The following is a 20735-nucleotide window of genomic DNA, read 5'->3' on the forward strand; positions in this document are numbered from 1 at the left end:
AACTCAGCCAAACACAACAAAAGTTCAGCTTGATCCCAGTGTTTCGAAATCGGGAAGGATAGTTTAGCTCGCGAGTTGAAGATTTTCAGAGTATAAGTTTTCATCTCTAATGTTGCTCCACTACCAGTAGGTTTGGACAGTACCCCAGCTAAGTCCCATAGGAACACACTCATTGCTCCACTACCAGCGAGTCTGGTCAATACCCCAGTGGATTTGCATGCTTCACCTCTCTGCACAAGAAGCATTTCTCTTCTTTTGCCTTTGTATTTTTTTTCAAGAGGATTGTGCTTAGGCACTTATTTATTTTTGGTGCAGAAGAGGGATCCCAACTTATTGAGAGTAGAAGAGGTTGTTCCTTCAGAGAAGCATGTAAGACCTTTGACATAGGTTTGCTCGTTTAGACTTCCCCCTTCTCTGCTTCTACTAGTTGAATGAGCTTGAACACACGGAGCATAAAGGCTGAGTACAGGCATGGGGCTTCCCAGTGTGGACACAGGTTCACGGTTGGACCAAAACTCCCGTTGCAGATGGCTCGTATTTTCCTTCAAGAATTCATCGACTGAAGGATATAACCAAGCATGGAGAAGCTGGACACAAGACTGGCCAAGTGCTAAAGTGTCACAAGTCTCTTCAATCTCAGCCACATACTCATTCAAAAGCCAGAATGTAGTAGATGGCAACACTTATTTTCGGAAACAAAAATAGTAAGGTATTAAGCAACTCAAACAAATGAAAACAAAAATAGTAAGTGAAGCAAACCAAATAAAAACAAAGATAGTAAGCAAGGCAAACAAAATGAAAACAACAAGTAGCAAGCAAACTATGTACATGACACGAGGCGCGGCCCAACCTACTGGAAGTAGTGCTTGAGATCTTGGTCATTGACAGGAAGGTTGCAATCCTCCCGTCAAGTGATCGTAGACGGTATGTGTGTGGGCCAAGCTTCTCATGGACTGTGTAAACACCAATCCACAGGGGTTGGAACTTCATATGTTTGCCTTTGTCTTCATGGGACTTATCCCATTTCAGAACCAAGTCACTAACACCGAAGTTAGCTTTCCATGCAGACTTCTTATCGAACCATCTCTTGATATGGTTCTGGTGGAGTGTGAATTTATTTTTTGCTTTCATCCTTTCTTCCTGAAGCTTATGGAGATCATCCATCCTACACTAAACTAGTTGGAAAGGCTTGCCTTGGGATTCTTGGGAAAGCTGAAGTGTAGGCAAGTAGATATTGGGTGGAAGGATGACTTCTTTACCATAGACCAAGAAGTACGATGAGGTGTTCAGAGAGGGTTTGGGGTTACACGGTCAACCCATAATGCATTCTTTAGGGCGGTGTGCCAGTTGCCCTGTTCAGAGAAAATGATCTTTTTGATTATGCAGATGAGTTTTTTATTCATGGATTCTAAGAGACTGTTTCCTTACAGGTAATAGTTAGATGAGTGTTTAAGCACAATATCATTCTGTAATGCAAAATCATAAAGTTTCAAAGACGAGAAGTATGTTTCATTATAAAAAACAAGTGATATCGGAACGCCGAAGCGTGAGATGATGTTCTGCTGGAGGAAGTTGATGACCTCCTGGTCGTTCACTTGTTTGAGCGGAACTGCTTCTGTCCACCGCGTGAAGTAATCAGTTGTTGTTAGAATGTAGCAGTGTTGCTTTGACAAATGTGGGAAGATTTCCCCAATGATGTCCAGGCCCCACTGTTGAAATGGTTCAGTCACTGCAACAGGGTGTAGTGGGGCTGCTGATCTTTGTGTTCTGTCAGCGCATCATTGATAGACCAGGCACTTGCGGGCATAAGTATGTGCATCCTTGAATAATGTGGTCCAGTAGAAACTGGCTCGCATAACTTTGTGCACAGTGGTGTTTCCCGCAAAGTGACCCCCGGTGGGTTCGTCATGCAGATCTTGTAGCACCTTCTCTGATTCATGTGCCTCCAAACACCTAAGCAAAACTTTGTTACTATGCTTCCTGTAAAGCACTCTGTGCACCAACTAATATGCTAAGGCTTTGAGGCACAATTCCCTCTTTTATCTGATGGAAAAGTGAGAGGGTACGATGTCATGTTCAAGGTACTGGCACACATTTGTGTACCAAGAGGTTTCGTCTTCCGTGGGTGTTGATTGCCTTATATCATACATCTCAATTTCCTACTCCCAGTCAACGAGCTCTTCTTCACTCTCTGGTGCGTGTACTGCTTTAGCTACAGGTCTATAGAGCCCATGTCCTTTGATCGTGTGAAATATCTTGATTTCAAGATCATACTCTTGCAAGCTTGTCATCCAGTTTGTGCATCGTTCACCCAGTTCTTGTTGTACAAGCAATGTGTGAACTGCTGGGTGTGGAACAAATACTATGCAGTGGTTCTTCAACAAGGAAGGCCTGAAATGTTTCAACACCTTATAAATTGCATAAGCTTGCTTGTCAATGACGGGTAGTTGAGTTCTGGTCCCTGCATGCTTGCGTTCATGAAGGAGATTGGGTGTTCATCGTTCATCTCATCCTTTTGAATGAGTACTGTAGTGAGCGAATTATCGGAGGCGAAGGTGTATAGCAGGAAATCCTTCTTGAAGTCCGGGCTATAGAGTGCAAGCACTTCTGCGATAGCCTACTTGATCTGGGTGAATGCATACTTTTCCCTCTTGCGCTAGTTGTAGACTTCATGTTTCTTGATCATGTCTTGCATGGGCTTGACCATCTGTGCATAATTCGAGATGAACTTCTGGAGGAAGTTTATCTTGCTCGAGAAGGATTGCATGGATTTCTTATTGGTTGGGTGAGGGATCTATGTAATAGTTTGGACCCGGTCCAGATCCACCTTGGTCCCACTTTTGGAAACAATGTGTCCGAGAAGGTTCCCCTCGGACACGGTGAATACACTTTTTTTGGGATTCAAGGAAATCACATATCTCCGGCATTGCTCAAAAATTTTCTTCAAATGGTGTATGTGGTCCTCACGTCTTCTTAAGAACACAGTCATGTCGTCGAGGTATACCACTATGCTCTGTCTGATGAATCCATGAAAAGTGATGTCCATGGTGCACTAAAAGGTTGTGCCTGCATTTAACAACCCAAACAACATTCATCTGTAAGCGAACATACCCCACTCGGTACGGAAGGTAGTCGTAATTCTGTCAGGTTCTGCTACCAGAACCTAATTGTATCCTAAAAAACCGTCGAGTAGGGAAAACATCTCTATCCTAGGTACTGTTTGCAGAATGTGGTCCATAGATGGCATGGGGTAGTTGTCTTTGTCTGAGGTGCGGTTCACATTTCAGAAATCAACACACAAGCGGATTTCCTCGAACTTCTTGCATACAGGAATAAGGTTTGAAACCCACGTGGAATGGCAAAATTTGTATATGTTCTGTGCATCCAATAGCTTGGTCAACTCCTTTTGTATGAGGGGTTCAAGTGATGGATGTACTTTTCTCAGCTTCTTCTGATATGGCTTGACCCCTTCTTTGATCGTAATGATGTGTTGGATGATCTGCATGTCATAATTTTTTAGATCATCATACGTCCACACAAACACATCTCAGTACTATTTGAACAAGAGGACAAAGGCTTGCCACTCTTGTTGTGTCCAACCTGTACCAAGATTAACAAACTTTAGATCTTGTTCTGTTCCCAGGTTTATCAATTCATGCATCATGGTGGAACTATGGGTCTTGCTGTTCCTCGACCCCTGAAAATGTTCTTGCAAGTCATAAAGCTTTTCCAATGTTGCCACACCTTTTGTGATATGGTGGCTTTTTCTATTACCATCTTCTGCTTGCAGAGAGCGCTCATGCTCATCATCATCTATCGCTACATCTTTGAAGACGTCAGCATTGGCCATGAAATGCAGTATGTGTTGATCATCATTAAACACACGTAAATTAGTTATTTTATCTGGGATAGATGGTTTGCCCAAAATTTCAATAGTAAATCTATCCCTAATCGGTGACATTCATGAAGCTGCATTTGCCAAAGCAATAACCGCGTTATGCATACATGGTACAACAATGATGTTAAATGCTTGGAAGTTAGAGATTAGTCACCATACCTCTTGCTAGTAACTTTTGAGATGCGGTGACAAACAATGAATGGTGTTACGTACCTACCATACCACTATCTCTGAATCACCTACCACTTTGAGCACGACCACGTTGAGGCTGATGGCTTTCTGCAAGCCCAACACGAGTGCTTCATACTCAGCAACATTGTTTGTGCACTCGAACTCCAAGCACCTTGAAACCAAATGCTTCCTTCTGTAAGGGTCGATCAAGACACACCCGACTCCTGAGCCATCCTGTGTCTTTGATCCGTCAAAGTAAATGGAACACAACTTGTCTGTACACAGACTGTTTGACGTGCTTGTTGTAGAAATTCTGTAAATTCTCTACAAATCTCGCTCTGAGACCTATGTAGAAAATATGACTGTAGATTAACCCGATAATGCAATATAAATCAAAGCAGAATACTATAACCTACTTCTACTATCAATTTGTGGAAGCTTTAAAGATCGAGTTGAACATATAACCAGAAGAAGATGAATCAATTGCAACAATACATATGAAAATACTTTGGGGAAAGCCTCAGCTAAAAACCCCACTATCTGTATTATCATACAAGGTAGAAATACATAGGAATTATACAAAGCCTTAGCTCTCACAGCTAGCCAACTCTCAGTGCAATCCTCACAGATGCTCACAGGCAAACTTGGCTTCTCACAAGCCTTCTCCTCTACCCTCCAAGCTTCTATTTCCTTGCGTTGTTCCTTTGGGATGATCTCCTTCAACTAAGTGGAAAACCTCTTCTACCCAGTGGATGATCACTTGATCTCACGCACTGTCAGAACTGCGCAATCCTCAAGGAATTATTCCTTCTGCATGCATGAGTTTTCTATATAAGAAAACACATGCAATTAATAGTACATTGTCCTTGTCTTTAATCTCAACTGGGTCTTTCTCAGAATAGACATGCATGAGTTTCTAATGAGGGAATCTTCAGTTATCTGGAGTACACTAGTTGAGTGCATCCATGCATCAAATGACTGTTAACTCGCTATTAGTTCCTCAAACAGTTTGGAACTAATTTAATTGGACTTAACTCAGTAAACTGAGTTAACTAATTACAACTCAAATATAACTCAATCTTATCTCCTTAATTTAAGGGATAACTCTTGCATGACTTCATAAATACTTCTAACTTGAATTTCTCCAACTAATTAAGTCAAAATAACTTAATTAATTATTCTCAAGTAGCTGGTAAGACTAAATTTGATTTTAATTCACAATTTAATTCAAGGACAAATTAAATTGGAATTTTTGGGTTCTATTTTATCATTTCTTGTTGCTATTTTCAATACTCCCCCTCAACAAGAAAGGAATCCAACTCGATCCTGATCGTGAACCTTTGGAATGTTATGCATGCAACACTTCTCTCTAATGTTGTTGCTCCAGCAACTCCAGAAACAAAAAAACATCCAACCTGAATCAATATGATGCATCTGTCATCAAAGTCTCTGACTGTTATTGCCTCTGTCAATTGAAAACTTTGCGCTTCTGCTGACTTTGCCTTTCTGCACTGTCGTCAATCCTTCTCTACGCTCTTCAGTATCTAACTTCTCTAGCCTCTGTCACTTTGATCTCTGATTGCATCAAGCCCACTGATTCCCCCTGCTACTATGTACTTTGGACTCCCGTAGCAAGGTACGATCCATGAGATAAAACCTCTCAATGGACTCTGCCCAATTTCAACCTTCATGGGACTATCACTTCACATCGCCCCACCTCACACCTGGAGGTATGGATGTATTTGATCCCTCTGCCCACTTGGATCGAAATTCCCCCCTAATGGAGGTATATGCATGAGTGGATCTCTTCACTCAGTCTCCTCTCTGCTTCTCCAATTGTGGCTCCTCCACAATTGTCTGAGACTTCTTCTGGGGCTGCATGTTGAGTGGTAATTTACTCTCCCTCTCAACCACCAAGTCTCTAACATTTGCCTTACTCCTTAAGGCTTTGAATGCATCTTGAACCTAAAGAGAATACAGGTTCTTAACTCATGAGCCGATCTGTTTCACTTGTCTCGTGGTGATGTGTCTAAGGAAAACCTCTCCCTTACTAAAAAACACATCATAGCCACGGTCTTCCAATACCGCGACCAATACCAAGTTATTCTTTAGTCCAGACACATATTTCACATCTGACAAGGTGAGAGGAACTCCATGCTCCCTCTGAAAAGCAACTGTGCCCACTCTTGAAACACTATACCTTCCGTCGTCACCCATCTCTATGCGCATCTTGAGGTCTTTCTCCTCCAAGGTACTGAATAAATTTTTATCACCGGTCATGTGGCATGAGGTTCCAATGTCAAGATGATCCAGGTGGCTTTAGAGAGACACATAGGGCAAAGAGGGCTCAAATATCAAAGTGGCCAAAATGACTTCGAACTAGGACCAGAGCATAGATCTCATCGTCCTGATCATGGAGGTGCGAACGGTTCGTCAAACCGAGCTCGTATGAGGGAGAACGGGCCAGTCAAAGTTTTGGTCAAAAGTGGGTTGTGGGCCAGGTTTAAGTGTCCTACAATTTGACTGACCCCGAGGCATAAACCTAGCTCCCAAAATTGGTCGAAATTGTTGCCTCGTTAATTTTCCAAGTGACCCTTATTTTCTAGAATTTTCAGAACACTCCTTCTTTATAAAAAACAAATAGAATTTGTTATGAGGTGGCAGGCCACCACCCCCGCACCCCAAAATTTCATAACAAAATATTATTATAAGGCCAACGGGTCATACTTCCCCGCTGGCCTAATTGGCCCTACAATATTATCAAACATGTATTTTAAGGCCAACGGGCCATAACTCCCCGCCGGCATAATTGCCCTTACCATATTATCAAACATGTATTTTAAGGCCGACGGGCCATAACTCCTCGACGGCCAAATCAAAAATATATATCGGGTCGGCATCGCATATATTATTAAACATATGAGGTCGAGGCCATAACCTCCCGCCGGTCGAATCGCATCAATTTATGGTTTCGGGTCGGCGGCCATAACCCCTGCTAAACCCTCCTCCACAACCCCCGCATATATCATATATTGCATATATATCGGGGTGGGCGGGCCACTGGCGGTGGACCCGACCCACACCTCATCACCCCGATACAATATATATCGCCGACACATATGTAAACACGTCGATACATACGGCTAGTCAAAGCGTCGATCGTTGATTTTAAGGCGCTGACAGCGGGAGTTAAGGGACCGGCGGGGGTCGACCCACATGGCCGGCCCACAAGCGGGTGGCCCCGACATAAAAACAAAACTTAAAACAAATGTAACCGCCCCTATTAAAATGGGGAACATATGGTTAAATGTGTCAGGTTTGGGCATGGGCGGGATTTGATCCCCCGACCCCATGCCTTTCATTACTATCTTTTACCGTGAGGCCAATGGCCTATTTGTTGGTAAATCCGCCCAGCAATTTTATATAAACATAGGTTTTTACCAGTGCACATACTTAGAGACAGGGGAGAGACTATAGGCACGGATTTCGAGGCAGTTAATTAATATTTTAATGCAGGAACCATGAATTTTGCAGGAGGGCAAAATTTTCACTTTGTCAGATTTTGACAAATTTTATATGGATTCTACACCTCTTGTCACCACGAGCGCAACGGTGTTGTCCATTTCTCCATCAAAGTTTTGAATTTTTCAGCAATTTCCAGAATTCACGTGGCACCATGATTTCAGCGAAAATTGGGAGTGGAACCATGAGCCTTGAAATTTTCCCAAGGAGGTAAAGTTTTGCCATGTTAGATTATAGTCAAGTTTATACTTGTTTTTCATGGTTTTCCACAGGGATCGCAATGGAGAGATCAGATTCACCATCTGAGTTGCAGATTTCTAGTCCACCGATGGAGTAGAATCTTTGAGGAATCCCGAGGGAATCTAAAAGATTCCGTGAGCCCATAATTCTCAACTTCTTAGAATTTGGATTTTGGACAGTCGATTCAGCACTACTCGATGCCACAAATTTGATGGTGTCTTCAGATTTCTTATTCTCCCATTTCTTCTTCTAGCCACTTTTCTAAGTGCCAGTGCAGATGTCCACATTCTTGTGCAAGTAGCCATCTTCATACGATCGATGCCTTGAGATCGATGGTCCGAGCAGCTTCATTAGTGTGACATCCACTTCTTCAGATGGCCCTTAGTTGTGAGGTATATGCAATGTTCATGTACTTCTTCTTTATGCATTATGCTGCACATATCCTTGATTGATGTTGATGCAGGATCTTGTTTATTACATGTTGTCATGATTCCTTGCTTGATTTGATGCAGAATCTTTTATGTGATGTACTTGTTGTCATAACTCATCATGTTATGCTTTGAGATCCCTTGTTGTATGTTGTTGGGATACTCTTGTTGTCGTCATGCATGTGTTTTGCATTGAGATCCCTTTTGTGCCATGTTGGCGGGATGCTCACCATACATGTTTTTTGTGTCATACTGATAGGAGTCTATTGGTTGAGAATTCCAGTAATGGAATATCTCTTAGAGCCACTCCTGCATGAGGGCATTTTTCCTTGTATGATTGAGACATCATCTCTGTGTACATCACCATTATTGATAGCACTTAATGCAACGGCCTACACCATCTTGACACCGGGGCCCGGAGATGTAGTCCCTCCTCGACAAACTCCGTTATCAACGGCTTATTTTTTCATGTGCTAATGATTAATATGTTCCTCTTCTTTTCCGCATGCAGATGTATTCATTAATGTTCTTTTAAAATGCAATTTAACACATCACAAAAGTAAAAGGTCTTGGAAGGGTCCTTCTTCACACTCGGACCTGGATCAAGTGGTATCAGAGCGGTCTTTGCGTTGATGTGAATTGCAGCGTGAACAATGGAACGTGTAGCGACAAAGAATGAAAGAGTGATGTACGAGACCATGGTCAACATTTCCAAGAGAGTGGAAATCGTGTATGAAACTCTACAGAAAGAGACAAAGGAAAAGGAGCGATTACAGCTTCAGTTGCAAGCCACAGAAGAGGCCATGGAAGAACTGAAGAAAAACAAACATAATCTTCAAACAGAGAATGATGAATTGAAGATGCATCTACATGAAGAGAAAGAGGAAAAACAAAGTTTGCTACGACAACTGCAAGCAAAGGACAAGGCCTTGGAAAAGCTACAGCGAGACCCATGTGAGGTAAAAAGTAGTTCTCCATCTTCATGTATGTTTCCTGATAATGATTTCGTTGTTTTTGAAAATCATACCACAGGAATTGGCTCCAAACTGTTGAAGAGAATGGGGTACAAAGGAAAAGGCTTGGGCGTTAATGGCCAAGGCATTGTCAATCCCATCAAAGTGGAGGAATTACTGTGTCGAACATGACTTGGGTATGTCAGGAAAGAAGTTGGGGAATGCGCTAAGACAGCGAGCGAACCACCAACAACGGATGACGGGAGACCCTCATCAGTTCTTTCCAAATCGAAAGAGGAGGTAAAAGATGTTGATTTCCTTTTAGTTTCACCTTCTCATAGTATGATGTTTGTTGGAGATTTGGAGATCCCAATTACAAGGACAAATATGAGGCTCCTTACAAGGACGAGGCACAAGGAGAAAGAAGAACTTGGTGTTAATAACCAAGGCATCACTCAACCTTTGGAGGTTGTGCACAAACATCGATTTGCAGGCTCGAGATACACTAAAGGAGAGTGCTCGAAGGTGTTAGATTCGTCTGAGACATCATCGAGGAAAGAGAATGATGGGAAAACATCCCCATCATCCCATGGCAGTTTCCATTGCAGGGAGAGAGCTGAGGCAAGCTCTCATTGCCATACTAACATCAGAGACAGCAAAGGAAGGTATAACCATTTTTGATCTTCGAATGTTAATTTTGATTATGATCATGTTGTTAATAATGAACGAAGATCAAGGCATCAAAAAACATGTACCTTTTGTGGTTTACCTAACCATACCTTTTCTAAGTGTTGGAAGAGAATGGCAGCACTCAAAAAGATGAGGCGTGAAAAACCCTCGCAACAGTAGGTTAAGTAGATATGGAGGAAGAAAACCCACTGCAGTCATTGCAAAAATGGCCATCAAAGAGCCACTTGTTGGATGCTCCATCCAGAGCAACGCCTTAAAGATAAAGCTTCGGTGCGTGAACCAGGTGAAGGAATTGTTCGACAAGAAAAACCACCTCAAGGAGGTGACCCATTCACATTGATAAGTGAAAAATGGTTTCTAGACATGTTGTCATTTCATGGTCATTCTTTTGTAAATCATTTGTTGCATTTTAAAATGTAAAAGTGATGATGTGTTTCCATCACTTGGTTAGCAACAATGATGTCTAGTGTTTTGAGTTGTATTTTACACTTTGAAAGTGATGATAATGTTTGGCCTTATGTATGTAAATCATGTGTTGCAGTGATGATGTGTCTTCTATCACTTTTTGAAGCAACCATGATCTGTTAGCCTTATTGTCATAGCTGGGGCATTGCGTCCATCTTGTTGTAAACTTGACCACCGAGTGTGTGTTATAAACTCATGGAAAGTGTGGGACGTTTGGGTCTTTAGTTGGTCATGTCAATTAAGCATGTAATTTTCAAAACCATGTACTACAGGTTGCAGAGGTAGTAGGTGTTGGCTCGTCGCTTAAGGCTCCGAAGAACAAAGGTGAAGGAGATGGAAGCGAGACCTTTTCAGGACGCTTGTGATGCAGACATGGTACAGAGAAAGTTGCAGATTATTTTTCATGCTTTTGGAGGACAAAAAGCTCCTCAATGGGGAGGATTGATCCAGGTGGCTCCAAAGAGACACACAGGACAAAGAGGGCTCAAAAATCAAAGTGCTCAGAATGACTTCAAACCAGGACCAAAGCGTAGATCTCGTCGCCCTAATCACGGAGGTGCGAACGGTTCGTCAAACCGAGCTCGTATGAGGGAGAACGAGCCAATCAAAGTTTTGGTCAAAGTGGGCTTTGGGCCAGTTTTAAGTGTCCTACAATTTGACTGACCCCGAGGCATAAACCTAGCTCCCGAAATCAGTGGAAATTGTTGCTTCGTTAATTTGCCCAATGACCCTTATTTTCTAGAAGTTTTAGAACACTCCTTTATAAAAATCAAATATATGAGGTGGCAGGGCACCACCCCCGCCACCCCAAAATTTCATAACAAAATATTATTATAAGGTTGACGAGCCATAAATCCCCACCAGCCTAATCGCCCCTACCATATTATCAAACATGTATTTTAAGGCCGACGGGCCATAACTCCCCACCGGCCAAATCGCAAATATATATCGAGTCGGCATCGCTTATATTATTAACCATATAAGGTCGACGGACCATAACCTCTTGCCGGCCGAATCACATCAATTTATGTTTTCGGGTCGGCGGCCATAACCCCTGCCGAACCCTCCTCCACAACCATCACATATATCATATATTGCATATATATTGGGGTGGACGGGCCACTGGCGGTGGACCCGGCCCACACCTCATCACCCCGATACCATATATATCGCCGATTGCGATATTCGCCGACACATATGTAAACGTGTCGATACATACGCGCCAGTAAAAGCGTCGATCGTCGATTTTAATGCATTGACAGCGGGAGTTAAGGGACCAGCGGGGGTCGAACCCGCCCGACCCACATGGCCAGCCCCCAAGCGGGTGGCCCCGATATAACAAAAAAACTTAAAACAAATGTAACCACACCTATTAAAATGGGGAAATTATGGTTAAACATGCTAGGTTTGGGCATGGGCGAGATTTGATCCCCCGACCCCATGCCTTTCATTACTATCTTTTACCGTGAGGCCAATGGCCTATTTGTTGGTAAATCCGCCCATCAATTTTATATAAACGCAGATTTTTACCAATGCACACAGTTCGAGACAGGGGAGAGACTACAGGCACGGATTTCGAGGCAGTTAATTAATATTTTAATGCAGGAACCATGAATTTTGCAGGAGGGCAAAATTTTCATTTTGTCAGATTTTGACAAATTTTATATGGATTCTACACCTCTTGTCACCACGAGCACAACGGTGTTGTCCATTTCTCCATCAAAGTTCTGAATTTTTCGGTAATTTCCAGAATTCACGTGGCACCATGATTTCAGCGAAAATAGGGAGTGGAACCATGAGCCTTGAAATTTTCCCAAGGAGGTAAAATTTTGCCATGTCAGATTATAGTCAAGTTTATACTTGTTTTTCATGGTTTTCCGCAGGGATCGCAATGGAGAGATCAGATTCGCCATCTGAGTTGCAGATTTCTAGTCCACCCATGGAGCAGAATCTTTGAGGAATCCCGAGGGAATCTAAAAGATTCCTTGAGCCCACAATTCTCAACTTCTTAGAATTTGGATTTTGGATAGTTGATTCAGCACTACTCGATGCCAGAAATCTGATGGTGTCTTCAGATTTCTTATTCTCTCATTTCTTCTTCTAGCCACTTTTCTAAGTGCTAGTGCAGATGTCCACATTCTTGTGTGAGCAACCATCTTCATACGATTGATGACTTGAGATCGATGGTCCAAGCAGCTTCAACAGTGTGACATCCACTTCTTCAGATGACCCTTGGTTGTGAGGTATATGCAGTGTTCATGTACTTCTTCTTTATGCATTATGGTGCATAGATCCTTGATTGATGTTGATGCACGATCTTGTTTATTACATGTTTTCATGATTCCTTACTTGATTTGATGCAGAATCTTTTATGTGATGTACTTGTTGTCATAGCTCATCATGTTATGCTTTGAGATCCCTTGTTGTATGTTGTTGGGATACTCTTGTTGTCGTCATGCATGTGTTTTGCATTGAGATCCCTTTTGTGCCATGTTAGCGGGATGCTCACCATGCATGTTTTTTGTGTCATACTGATAGGAGTCTGTTGATTGAGAATTCCAGTAGTGTAATATCTCTTAGAGCCACTCCTGCGTGAGGGCATTTTTCCTTGTATGATTGAGACATCATCTCTGTGTACATCACCATTATTGACAACACTTAATGCAGCGACCTACACCATCTTGACACCGGGGCTCGGAGATGTAGTCCCTCCTGGACGAACTCCGTTATCAACGGCTTATGTTTCATGTGTTGATGATTGATATGTTCCTCTTCTTTTCTGCATGCAGATGTATTCATTAATGTTCTTTTAAAATGAAATTTAACACATCACGAAAGTAAAAGGTCTTGGAAGGGTCCTTCTTCACACCCGGACCTGGATCACAAGATACCAGACACAACCCATCATTAATGACACCATGCATGCGATGAGGGTAAAGTCCATTTCGAACTGAGAGGCTAATGCCTCACCTTCTCATCCTTCCGAGGATCCCTTCTTAGACTTCTTCGATGGGAAATTAGTCGCATAATGTCCCATCTCGTGATAATTAAAGCATCTCACTTTAGACTTGTCACCCTTCTTCCTTCCATGAGAAGAATTCAATTTGGAATGGGAAACCTTCCTCTTCCCTTTCCTTGCCTTACTTGCTAAGGCCATATTTTCTTCATCATCATCCTTGGATGAAGAACCATCTCGTGTGCTCCTCCTGATCACCTCCTGCATGAGATCCGACCACAATCCTTCCCAATCCGACAGTTTCTCCCTTCCATTCACGAAGTCCTGGTAGCTATTCCAACTCTTTGGAAGGCTAAGGAGAGTGAGGCTCACCATATCATCATCGACAGTAGTTATTCCCACACTACTAAGCTCATCTTTGCAGGTGGTGAGCTTATTCAGATATGTGGAAATAGTATCGCCCTTCTCCATCTTGATTCTTCGAAGCTTATCCTTGAGCGCCAATTTCCTTTGGTCGCTACTGTTCTGGTAGAGGTCTTTCAATTTCTTCCACATTGAAAATGGAGTATCCTTCCCATGGAGACTCGAGACAATATGGTCTCGAACTCCCTCAAGGATGATCCATCTCACCTTTGCCACACACTTCTTCCACTCAACCAACTCTTGTGCATTAGTTGAAGCTGGCTTTTGGATTTCTTAATCAATGAATTCCTTCAAGCCATTGTCTTCTAATACACCCTCCATTATATCTTTCCATGCTATGTAATTCGAGCTGCCTTCCAAGGCATACTCGAGTCTCAAGCCATAGAAGGCCATTGGCCAACCTTAAAGTATGATATGAAATCGATTTTCACCTGTAACCTTGAACATCAAACTTCGAATTCTCTTCTCAGTGTATTGTGCAGAGTCTTCAATGGTCGTTGGTTCGCTTGATGTTGCATTCGCACATTACTTCTTGCTTGTAAGTTGGTAAGCTTGACAGGTTCATCCATTCGTGAAGAGTGCATGTTCTCTTGTTCGTTTGTCCGCGAACACATCTTTGAATGATCGTTCGTTCGCAAGCACATCTCTTTGCATGCATCGTTTGTTCATCCATTGGTGAACATGTCCTGGGATGGAGGCTCTGGGCATTGTTGATGAAAATTGCGCAACAGTCACTGGGTGATGGAGATGGGCAATCCGGATCGACAGTGACTGTCTGCAGGATTTTGCTCGGCTGGAGGACAAAACTGCACAGTTTTTGAGAGGAACAATTCGAGCTGCGGGAAGGTTAGGTAGACAAAATCTACGCAATTTCCGAAAGGAGCAGGCAACGGGAGCTTGGTAGGCAAAATTGCGCAATTCCTTGAGGGAACTGGCTGTTGGGTCAATATTAGCAAAAACTGCATAGTTCTTGAGGGGAACTGACAGTCAACTGTCGGGAGCTTGGCAGTAAAAACCGCAGAATTCTTAGAGGGAACTGGCAGTCAACTGCTGGAGCTTGGCAGAAAAAACTGCCCTATTCCTAGAGGGAACTGGCAGTCGGTTGTCGGGAGCTGCCGGCGGGAAAAACTGCGCTGATGCTAGGAGGGTGGCCTACTGATCACCTCTGCACAGTTTCTCCGCTGAGCGGACTGATGGGCAGTAAAGGGCTTGGTCATGAATACTGCACAATTTTCTGGGTGAGCAGCGTGTCGACTGACTAGAGGGCTCGCTGGAGAAACTGCGCAATTTTATGAGGGAGACAAGGATAGGCATTGGGTATTTGTCTGGCCTTTTTGTGCAATTTTCTCACCTAGCGAACCGGGCAAAGTTTGCAGCCTCTACGCAATTTTTGAGGGGCATGAGTCCCGGGGTGACTGCCGGGTCAAACTCTTCGGTTGACCAGCATGAAGGTTGATTGATCTGCTTGCGGGCATCGCAGCTTGAAATGGCTTGCTTGGTGCTTATGCGCTGTTCTGGGCAATAGTCGATCGAGTCGATGATGGGGTGAAGTCTGGTTGTTAAAGGGGAATCTAGCTGTCAGAACTTTAGCAAAATGACTAAGTGTGTGAACGAGTGAAAAGGTGCGTACGTGATAGTGCAAACACACACTTACATGACCTGACGACGAGATGAATCAAACCATCCAGACACATGCTCAACATGACTGACCGACGGTGTGAGCGACAAGCGTGACGCTTGTGATTGATCATTGGATGACTGCGAAGATGCTTGCACGAAAGTGAATATGACTCTGTGTGTGAGCGTGACATATGTTTACACAACGAACAAAACATGTACACATGAAGCGAAGACCTTATGTATGACCAAAACATGGTCGCAAGCATGACATTGTCATCAACATGCAAAAGTTGTCGGTGGAATGATCAAGCAAGGTGGGTGCGAAGACTCACACAAGCTCACAAAGTGAACCAGAGTGCGTGCAGTCATCAAGTAAAACTCTCAAAGGAGGCTTCAAAATTGGATGCAGGCCAAAATTTTGGAGGGTGTTGCAGCCGCTACAACATAGACATGATTCTAAATATGTATTATCCGTGCTCCATTGAGAGAGACAAGATTGATACATATACCTAAACTATCCAACAACTAACAAGTTTAAACAACCATACAACCCAATCATTCCCCTAAAAACTATGAAACAATGAAGACATTAAATCTAGGATTCATGAAAATGAAAAGAAAGTTGTCTTGGTTTGGATTCAAAGACCTCTCAGGTTCCTTCTTATAGCTCCAATCCTTACTTGGACAACTTGTCAATTTTAGTGTTTTTCTCTCTTGAGACATGAGAAAATGAGATATGAGTGAAAGATGGTTGTAAATTATCAACATATTGAAATAATGGTTGAAGTGAGAAGTTCCTTGGCATATAATGTCCTTTCATCCATTAAACAATTATAAGGAAATTACCAAAAAAATGAAGTTAAGTGATCTCCTTTTCCAGAGCCATAATTAAAACTAGCTTGAGAGCCATGAGCTCATTGTAATTATTTGTTTCCATACCAATCTTAACTCTGAAACAAATGGTATGGGAAGAGGAGAGGAAAATAATTCCCCTAGCCCCTCCTCAACGACGATCTTCTTGATAGGATTCATCAAATAAAGCCCACGCAAAAAGCTTCATTTACAAGTGGTGTTGAAACTAAGGAGTTGGTAGTCATTGTTGAAATTTGAGGAAAAACACTAACTATATTCAGACTTTGAGTGGCACACATGAGGGGTAGGATGTCCCTTCCTTCCCATCATTTAGTGTTTTTAGCCAATCAAATCTCCTATGACAAGGCGAGGGGAAGTGCTTTGAATGTTTTTGTGTCCTTGTTATGTATCCATTACCTTTAAGGCTTCTTTTATGGTGTTCCTTATCTAGTAGTTATAGAGGTCGATTAATCCTTCTATTCCTTTCCAAACATATTTTGAAAAAAGGATAAGAAATAGTTAGATGTAAATTTGATTCAAGATCTGCTTCATAATAACAACATTTGCTAGGGACTTAGAAACTTCTTTCTTGTAAAATTTCCTAGGTGATACCCATGTTATCAAGGAAAAGGCACATAATTTTTTTGGCTTTCACAGGGCATTTAAGCTTCCATATATATATTTCCACAACTAGAATGGTGGTTGGTCATCACTTTCTGTAGCCAGTCCCTTGTATTGAATCTAAGGCTCATATCTCCCATATGGCTTTAGAAACTAGAGGAGTTCATCCTCATCATCATTTAGGATAATATTTTAGAGCCTAAGATAGTTAGTGCAAGACTTCCAAGCCTTAACATATTTTTCATTAAGTTATGGATCTCTCAGCGAGAGTTGATGCCAACACCAACTGTTCGTGTCTTGCCAACAGGTGATGTGATGAAGGGCGAAAAAACCTCTGGCTCTAATGTCTTGAACAAGGGGAGTTGAAAATCTGTGAGAATCTCTATTTCCAATCTAGGGATTGAGGCTAATCAAGACCTTCTCTCCTTTATCAACCTTCCATATTAACCAATTCCCTAACACGGGGAAACCTATGATGGTAGCTTTCCATATTATGAAGGAGTTTGGGGTCTTTTTGTTTGGAGAATGTATCCAATCCTCTACTAAAGAGGAGGGCATGCATTTTTATTTAATAGTTTGGTCCCAAAGGCCCTTTCCTTGCAGTAGGAACCATACATTTATGGCAGTTAAGGATCTTGAAGAGGAATTGAATTTTTAGCCCCCAACCACCTTGAGATTTTGATATAGTAGTTATTCCAAGAAATTAGAGTTGTTCCTTTTTTTGAGCTCCCAACTAGATTAAATGATAACAATTTATCTTCTTTGTTTTAGGATTCCTTTTGGTATCCAAGTGAGGGACATCCAATAAACTGGAATGACCTCTAAAATAGATTTTACCAGGACAATCCATAATGTACACCAAATGTTTAACTTTTTCTCAATCTTGGCTATGAGCCATTATCAATTAGCCTTTAGATAAACATTGGCTTTTAAATGAAATCCTAGATACTTAAAATTTTTGCCAAAAGTAGAAATTAGGAAGGGGGAAATTTCACTAATGTAATTTTTCTTAGCTTCAGAGAGACCCTAGTAAGATACCATTGATTTAGGTGACTTTATCTCCATTTCCATGGCTTCACAAAAGAGATCTAAGATCTCTTCGAGTTTGTATACCATCTATTTTGAACCATCATAGAAATGTCATTGACAAATAGTAAATGATAAAGAAGGCAATAAATACCAATTCAATTTGAATAGCTTTGGATAATTTATTGGTTGAGGATATCTCGAAAGCTTTACTAGGGCCTTCTACAACTAGTAAAAAGAGAAGAGGGGATACTAGAAACCCCTATCGTATGCCTCATTTAGGCTTGAAAAAGGGGGATGCTACTCCTTTGATTACGACCAAAAAAGAAATTAAGGTTATGCAACCCATTTTCTAGGCCACAAAGTGAAGATTGAACCCAAGAATGAATGAATGAATGAATAATGAATGATATTTTAACGTCCATTAGACTAAAAATAGTCTATGGGACTACCAATCTCCCTGTTTGTTGCCTTTTGCAATTCAATCATTTTCTTACTCAAATTGATGATGAGCTGATCCAACTTTCTAACAATCCCCTCACTAAAAAGACAATGCCAAGGAATTGATGCTAACATACTTATTTGTCCCTGATGTCTTTGAAAGCATCACATTCCAAAATGAGAGGCTTATCTGATTCCACTGCCTCAGAAGTGCAAAAAATAACAACTTACTTTGTTAAAAGCATTAAAAAGGTCCACTTTAACTATCATAGATTTTAGGTTTCATACACTAACATAATCTTGTAAACTATCAAACAAAGAATATATTAAAATATCTCTAACATATTTATTGACCAACCAAAATAGCAGATTAAAAACGACTACAAATTTATTAACTGACATTTGGTAACATTACCAAATAAATATTAATATAAGTAATATTACTAAAAATATTACTACCACTTTAACAACATAATCTTGCTAACTATAAAACAAAAAATATATTAGAATATCTCTAACATATTTGTTAACAAACCAAAATAGAATACACTAATTTATAACCCTGAATTTAATAGAGTATAAGTATTAATATAAGTGATATTTTCTACTTATGTGATCCATAATGAATTAAGGAAAATCTTTTGGTAGAAATCAAAAGAAATTTTTTTGACCAACACATTGAATCAACAAATATGGTTCATCATCAAAACTAGATAATATTAGGAAAAATAAATAATACTATTAAAAATATTGCCACCACTTCAACCATAAAACTTCAAAAATCCAAACAAATAAAAGTTTTTTAAACTACAATAAAAATATGATTTAAATTTATTATTTTCCACATTTAATAAAATAAAATTTTAAAGGTTAAACTAATGGATAAGTAACTCATTAGTATTAAACTCAGACCTTTCCAAGAGCTAATAATAATGCATATATTTCCAATTGAAGTTACAGATAATGGATGTTTTGTGAATCCCTGCCGTGAGGTGAGGAAGAGTTGGTAATGGTCATTTTCTTTTCCCATTTAAAATCAGTCCTAAGTGGAAAACGGAAATCCCAGGAGACAGGGCGGAGCCCAAGGACATTTATAATGTCCATATTGCAATTTGCGCCGCGTGATTGTCGCGACAGTGAAATTGATGCCATATTTGCATTCATTTGATTTTGAGAAGGGCGTAAACAGGCCTTTAGATTTTTTAAAAGGAAAACAAATCTGGTACAAACAGATACCTATCTGTGAAAGTAAGCAGGCTTGGCGTTTACACCAGCATGGGACGAACAAAAATCAATTTCCTTTTCAGAAACTGAGATGGCCTGTAATTTGAAAGCGGTGACGAGGCCTATGGAAATTCCCCATATATAACACGGACAAACAGACACAGAAACAGCGATACCATACTTGTTGTCGAAGGCACGCCGTGGCAGGCGGGTACGACAAGACCCACATTTTGGAGGTCGGGAGATGGTGGCTTTTAAGCAAATTTTCTCAATGGGTATATGCCTACATTAACGGATTTAAATGCCAGATAAGCCACCAGTCGGTTGCACACGCGAAATTGGCAGTAAACATGGCGATCCAGGACTGGTTAGAATTGGAAAGAAAACTGCCAATTGAGGATGCAATTATGGGGATCCAGGATTGACTTGGAATTCAGGGAAAATAAATTATCCCAATTTACTGTGTCTGTTGTTTTGGGTAGAGATGAAGTGGGAGGGATTTGCATATGCAGCAGGCGCAGCTGTGGGTCACAGCTGCATCGATGTGAGCAGGAAGATGGCAGCCCAGCATTTCAGCCCTGCAGAGCTGATTGCCCTCGTGGGTCTCCTGGACGCCCTTTTGCTCTGCGCTGTTGTTTGGGCTTTTGGGTCTAATAGCAACATTGGATCTATGGAATCTCTGTTCCAAACCCACGATCAAAGCCTGCTGAGAATTCTGGTCATAAGTGCAGGCCTTAAGGTGATGGCAGGGTACATGTACCAGAGGGCATTGCAGGTCTCTCCTATGTCTGTGACAATACCATATCTTGCGTTCACTCCTGTCATGTTGGTCTTTACCAGCTATTTCTTGATAAATGAGATGCCCAGCTTCAGGGGCCTATTGGGCGTTGTGGTTGTGACTGTGGGGGGTTATATGCTTGTTGTGGAGAAGCATGGGAAGATACAGAGGGCAAACCAGTTGGAAGAGGGCAGAGGAAATCACACGGTAGAGCCATTCAATATCTCCTTGGGAGCAGAGACAAAGAAGGCTTTTTCTGTAAGATCTCTTTTTGATTGGTATGTGTAAAAAAAATTAAAGTGCTTTCTCTTTTCTATTTTTTGATGTCACAACAATGGGCTTTTCTTCAATCCATTTCGGTCATAGAAATTTTCTTGTTTTTCCACGACTTACGTTTTTTTCCCACCCTGTTGTGTCTCGCTCTTCC

At 41.4% G+C, this 20735-nt stretch overlaps 1 protein-coding gene across 1 annotated transcript in view; it reads left to right on the forward strand.

Moving 5' to 3' along the window:
* The first annotated feature begins 19273 nt into the window (after nucleotides 1-19273).
* LOC149191359 (uncharacterized) overlaps nucleotides 19274-20735 on the forward strand; it is a 76751-nt gene continuing 75289 nt past the window's right edge. The window contains exon 1 of the mRNA XM_089404194.1: nucleotides 19274-20586. Within this exon, the coding sequence (XP_089260320.1) occupies nucleotides 20015-20586 (572 nt within the window). The 5' untranslated portion in view covers nucleotides 19274-20014. The remainder of the gene's footprint in view (nucleotides 20587-20735) is intronic.

The sequence above is a fragment of the Pinus tabuliformis genome, chromosome 2_2 (assembly GCF_031772625.1).
Source record: "Pinus tabuliformis cultivar Carrire ecotype Pingquan chromosome 2_2, CPIR1, whole genome shotgun sequence".
In the NCBI taxonomy this organism is placed as follows: domain Eukaryota; kingdom Viridiplantae; phylum Streptophyta; class Pinopsida; order Pinales; family Pinaceae; genus Pinus; species Pinus tabuliformis.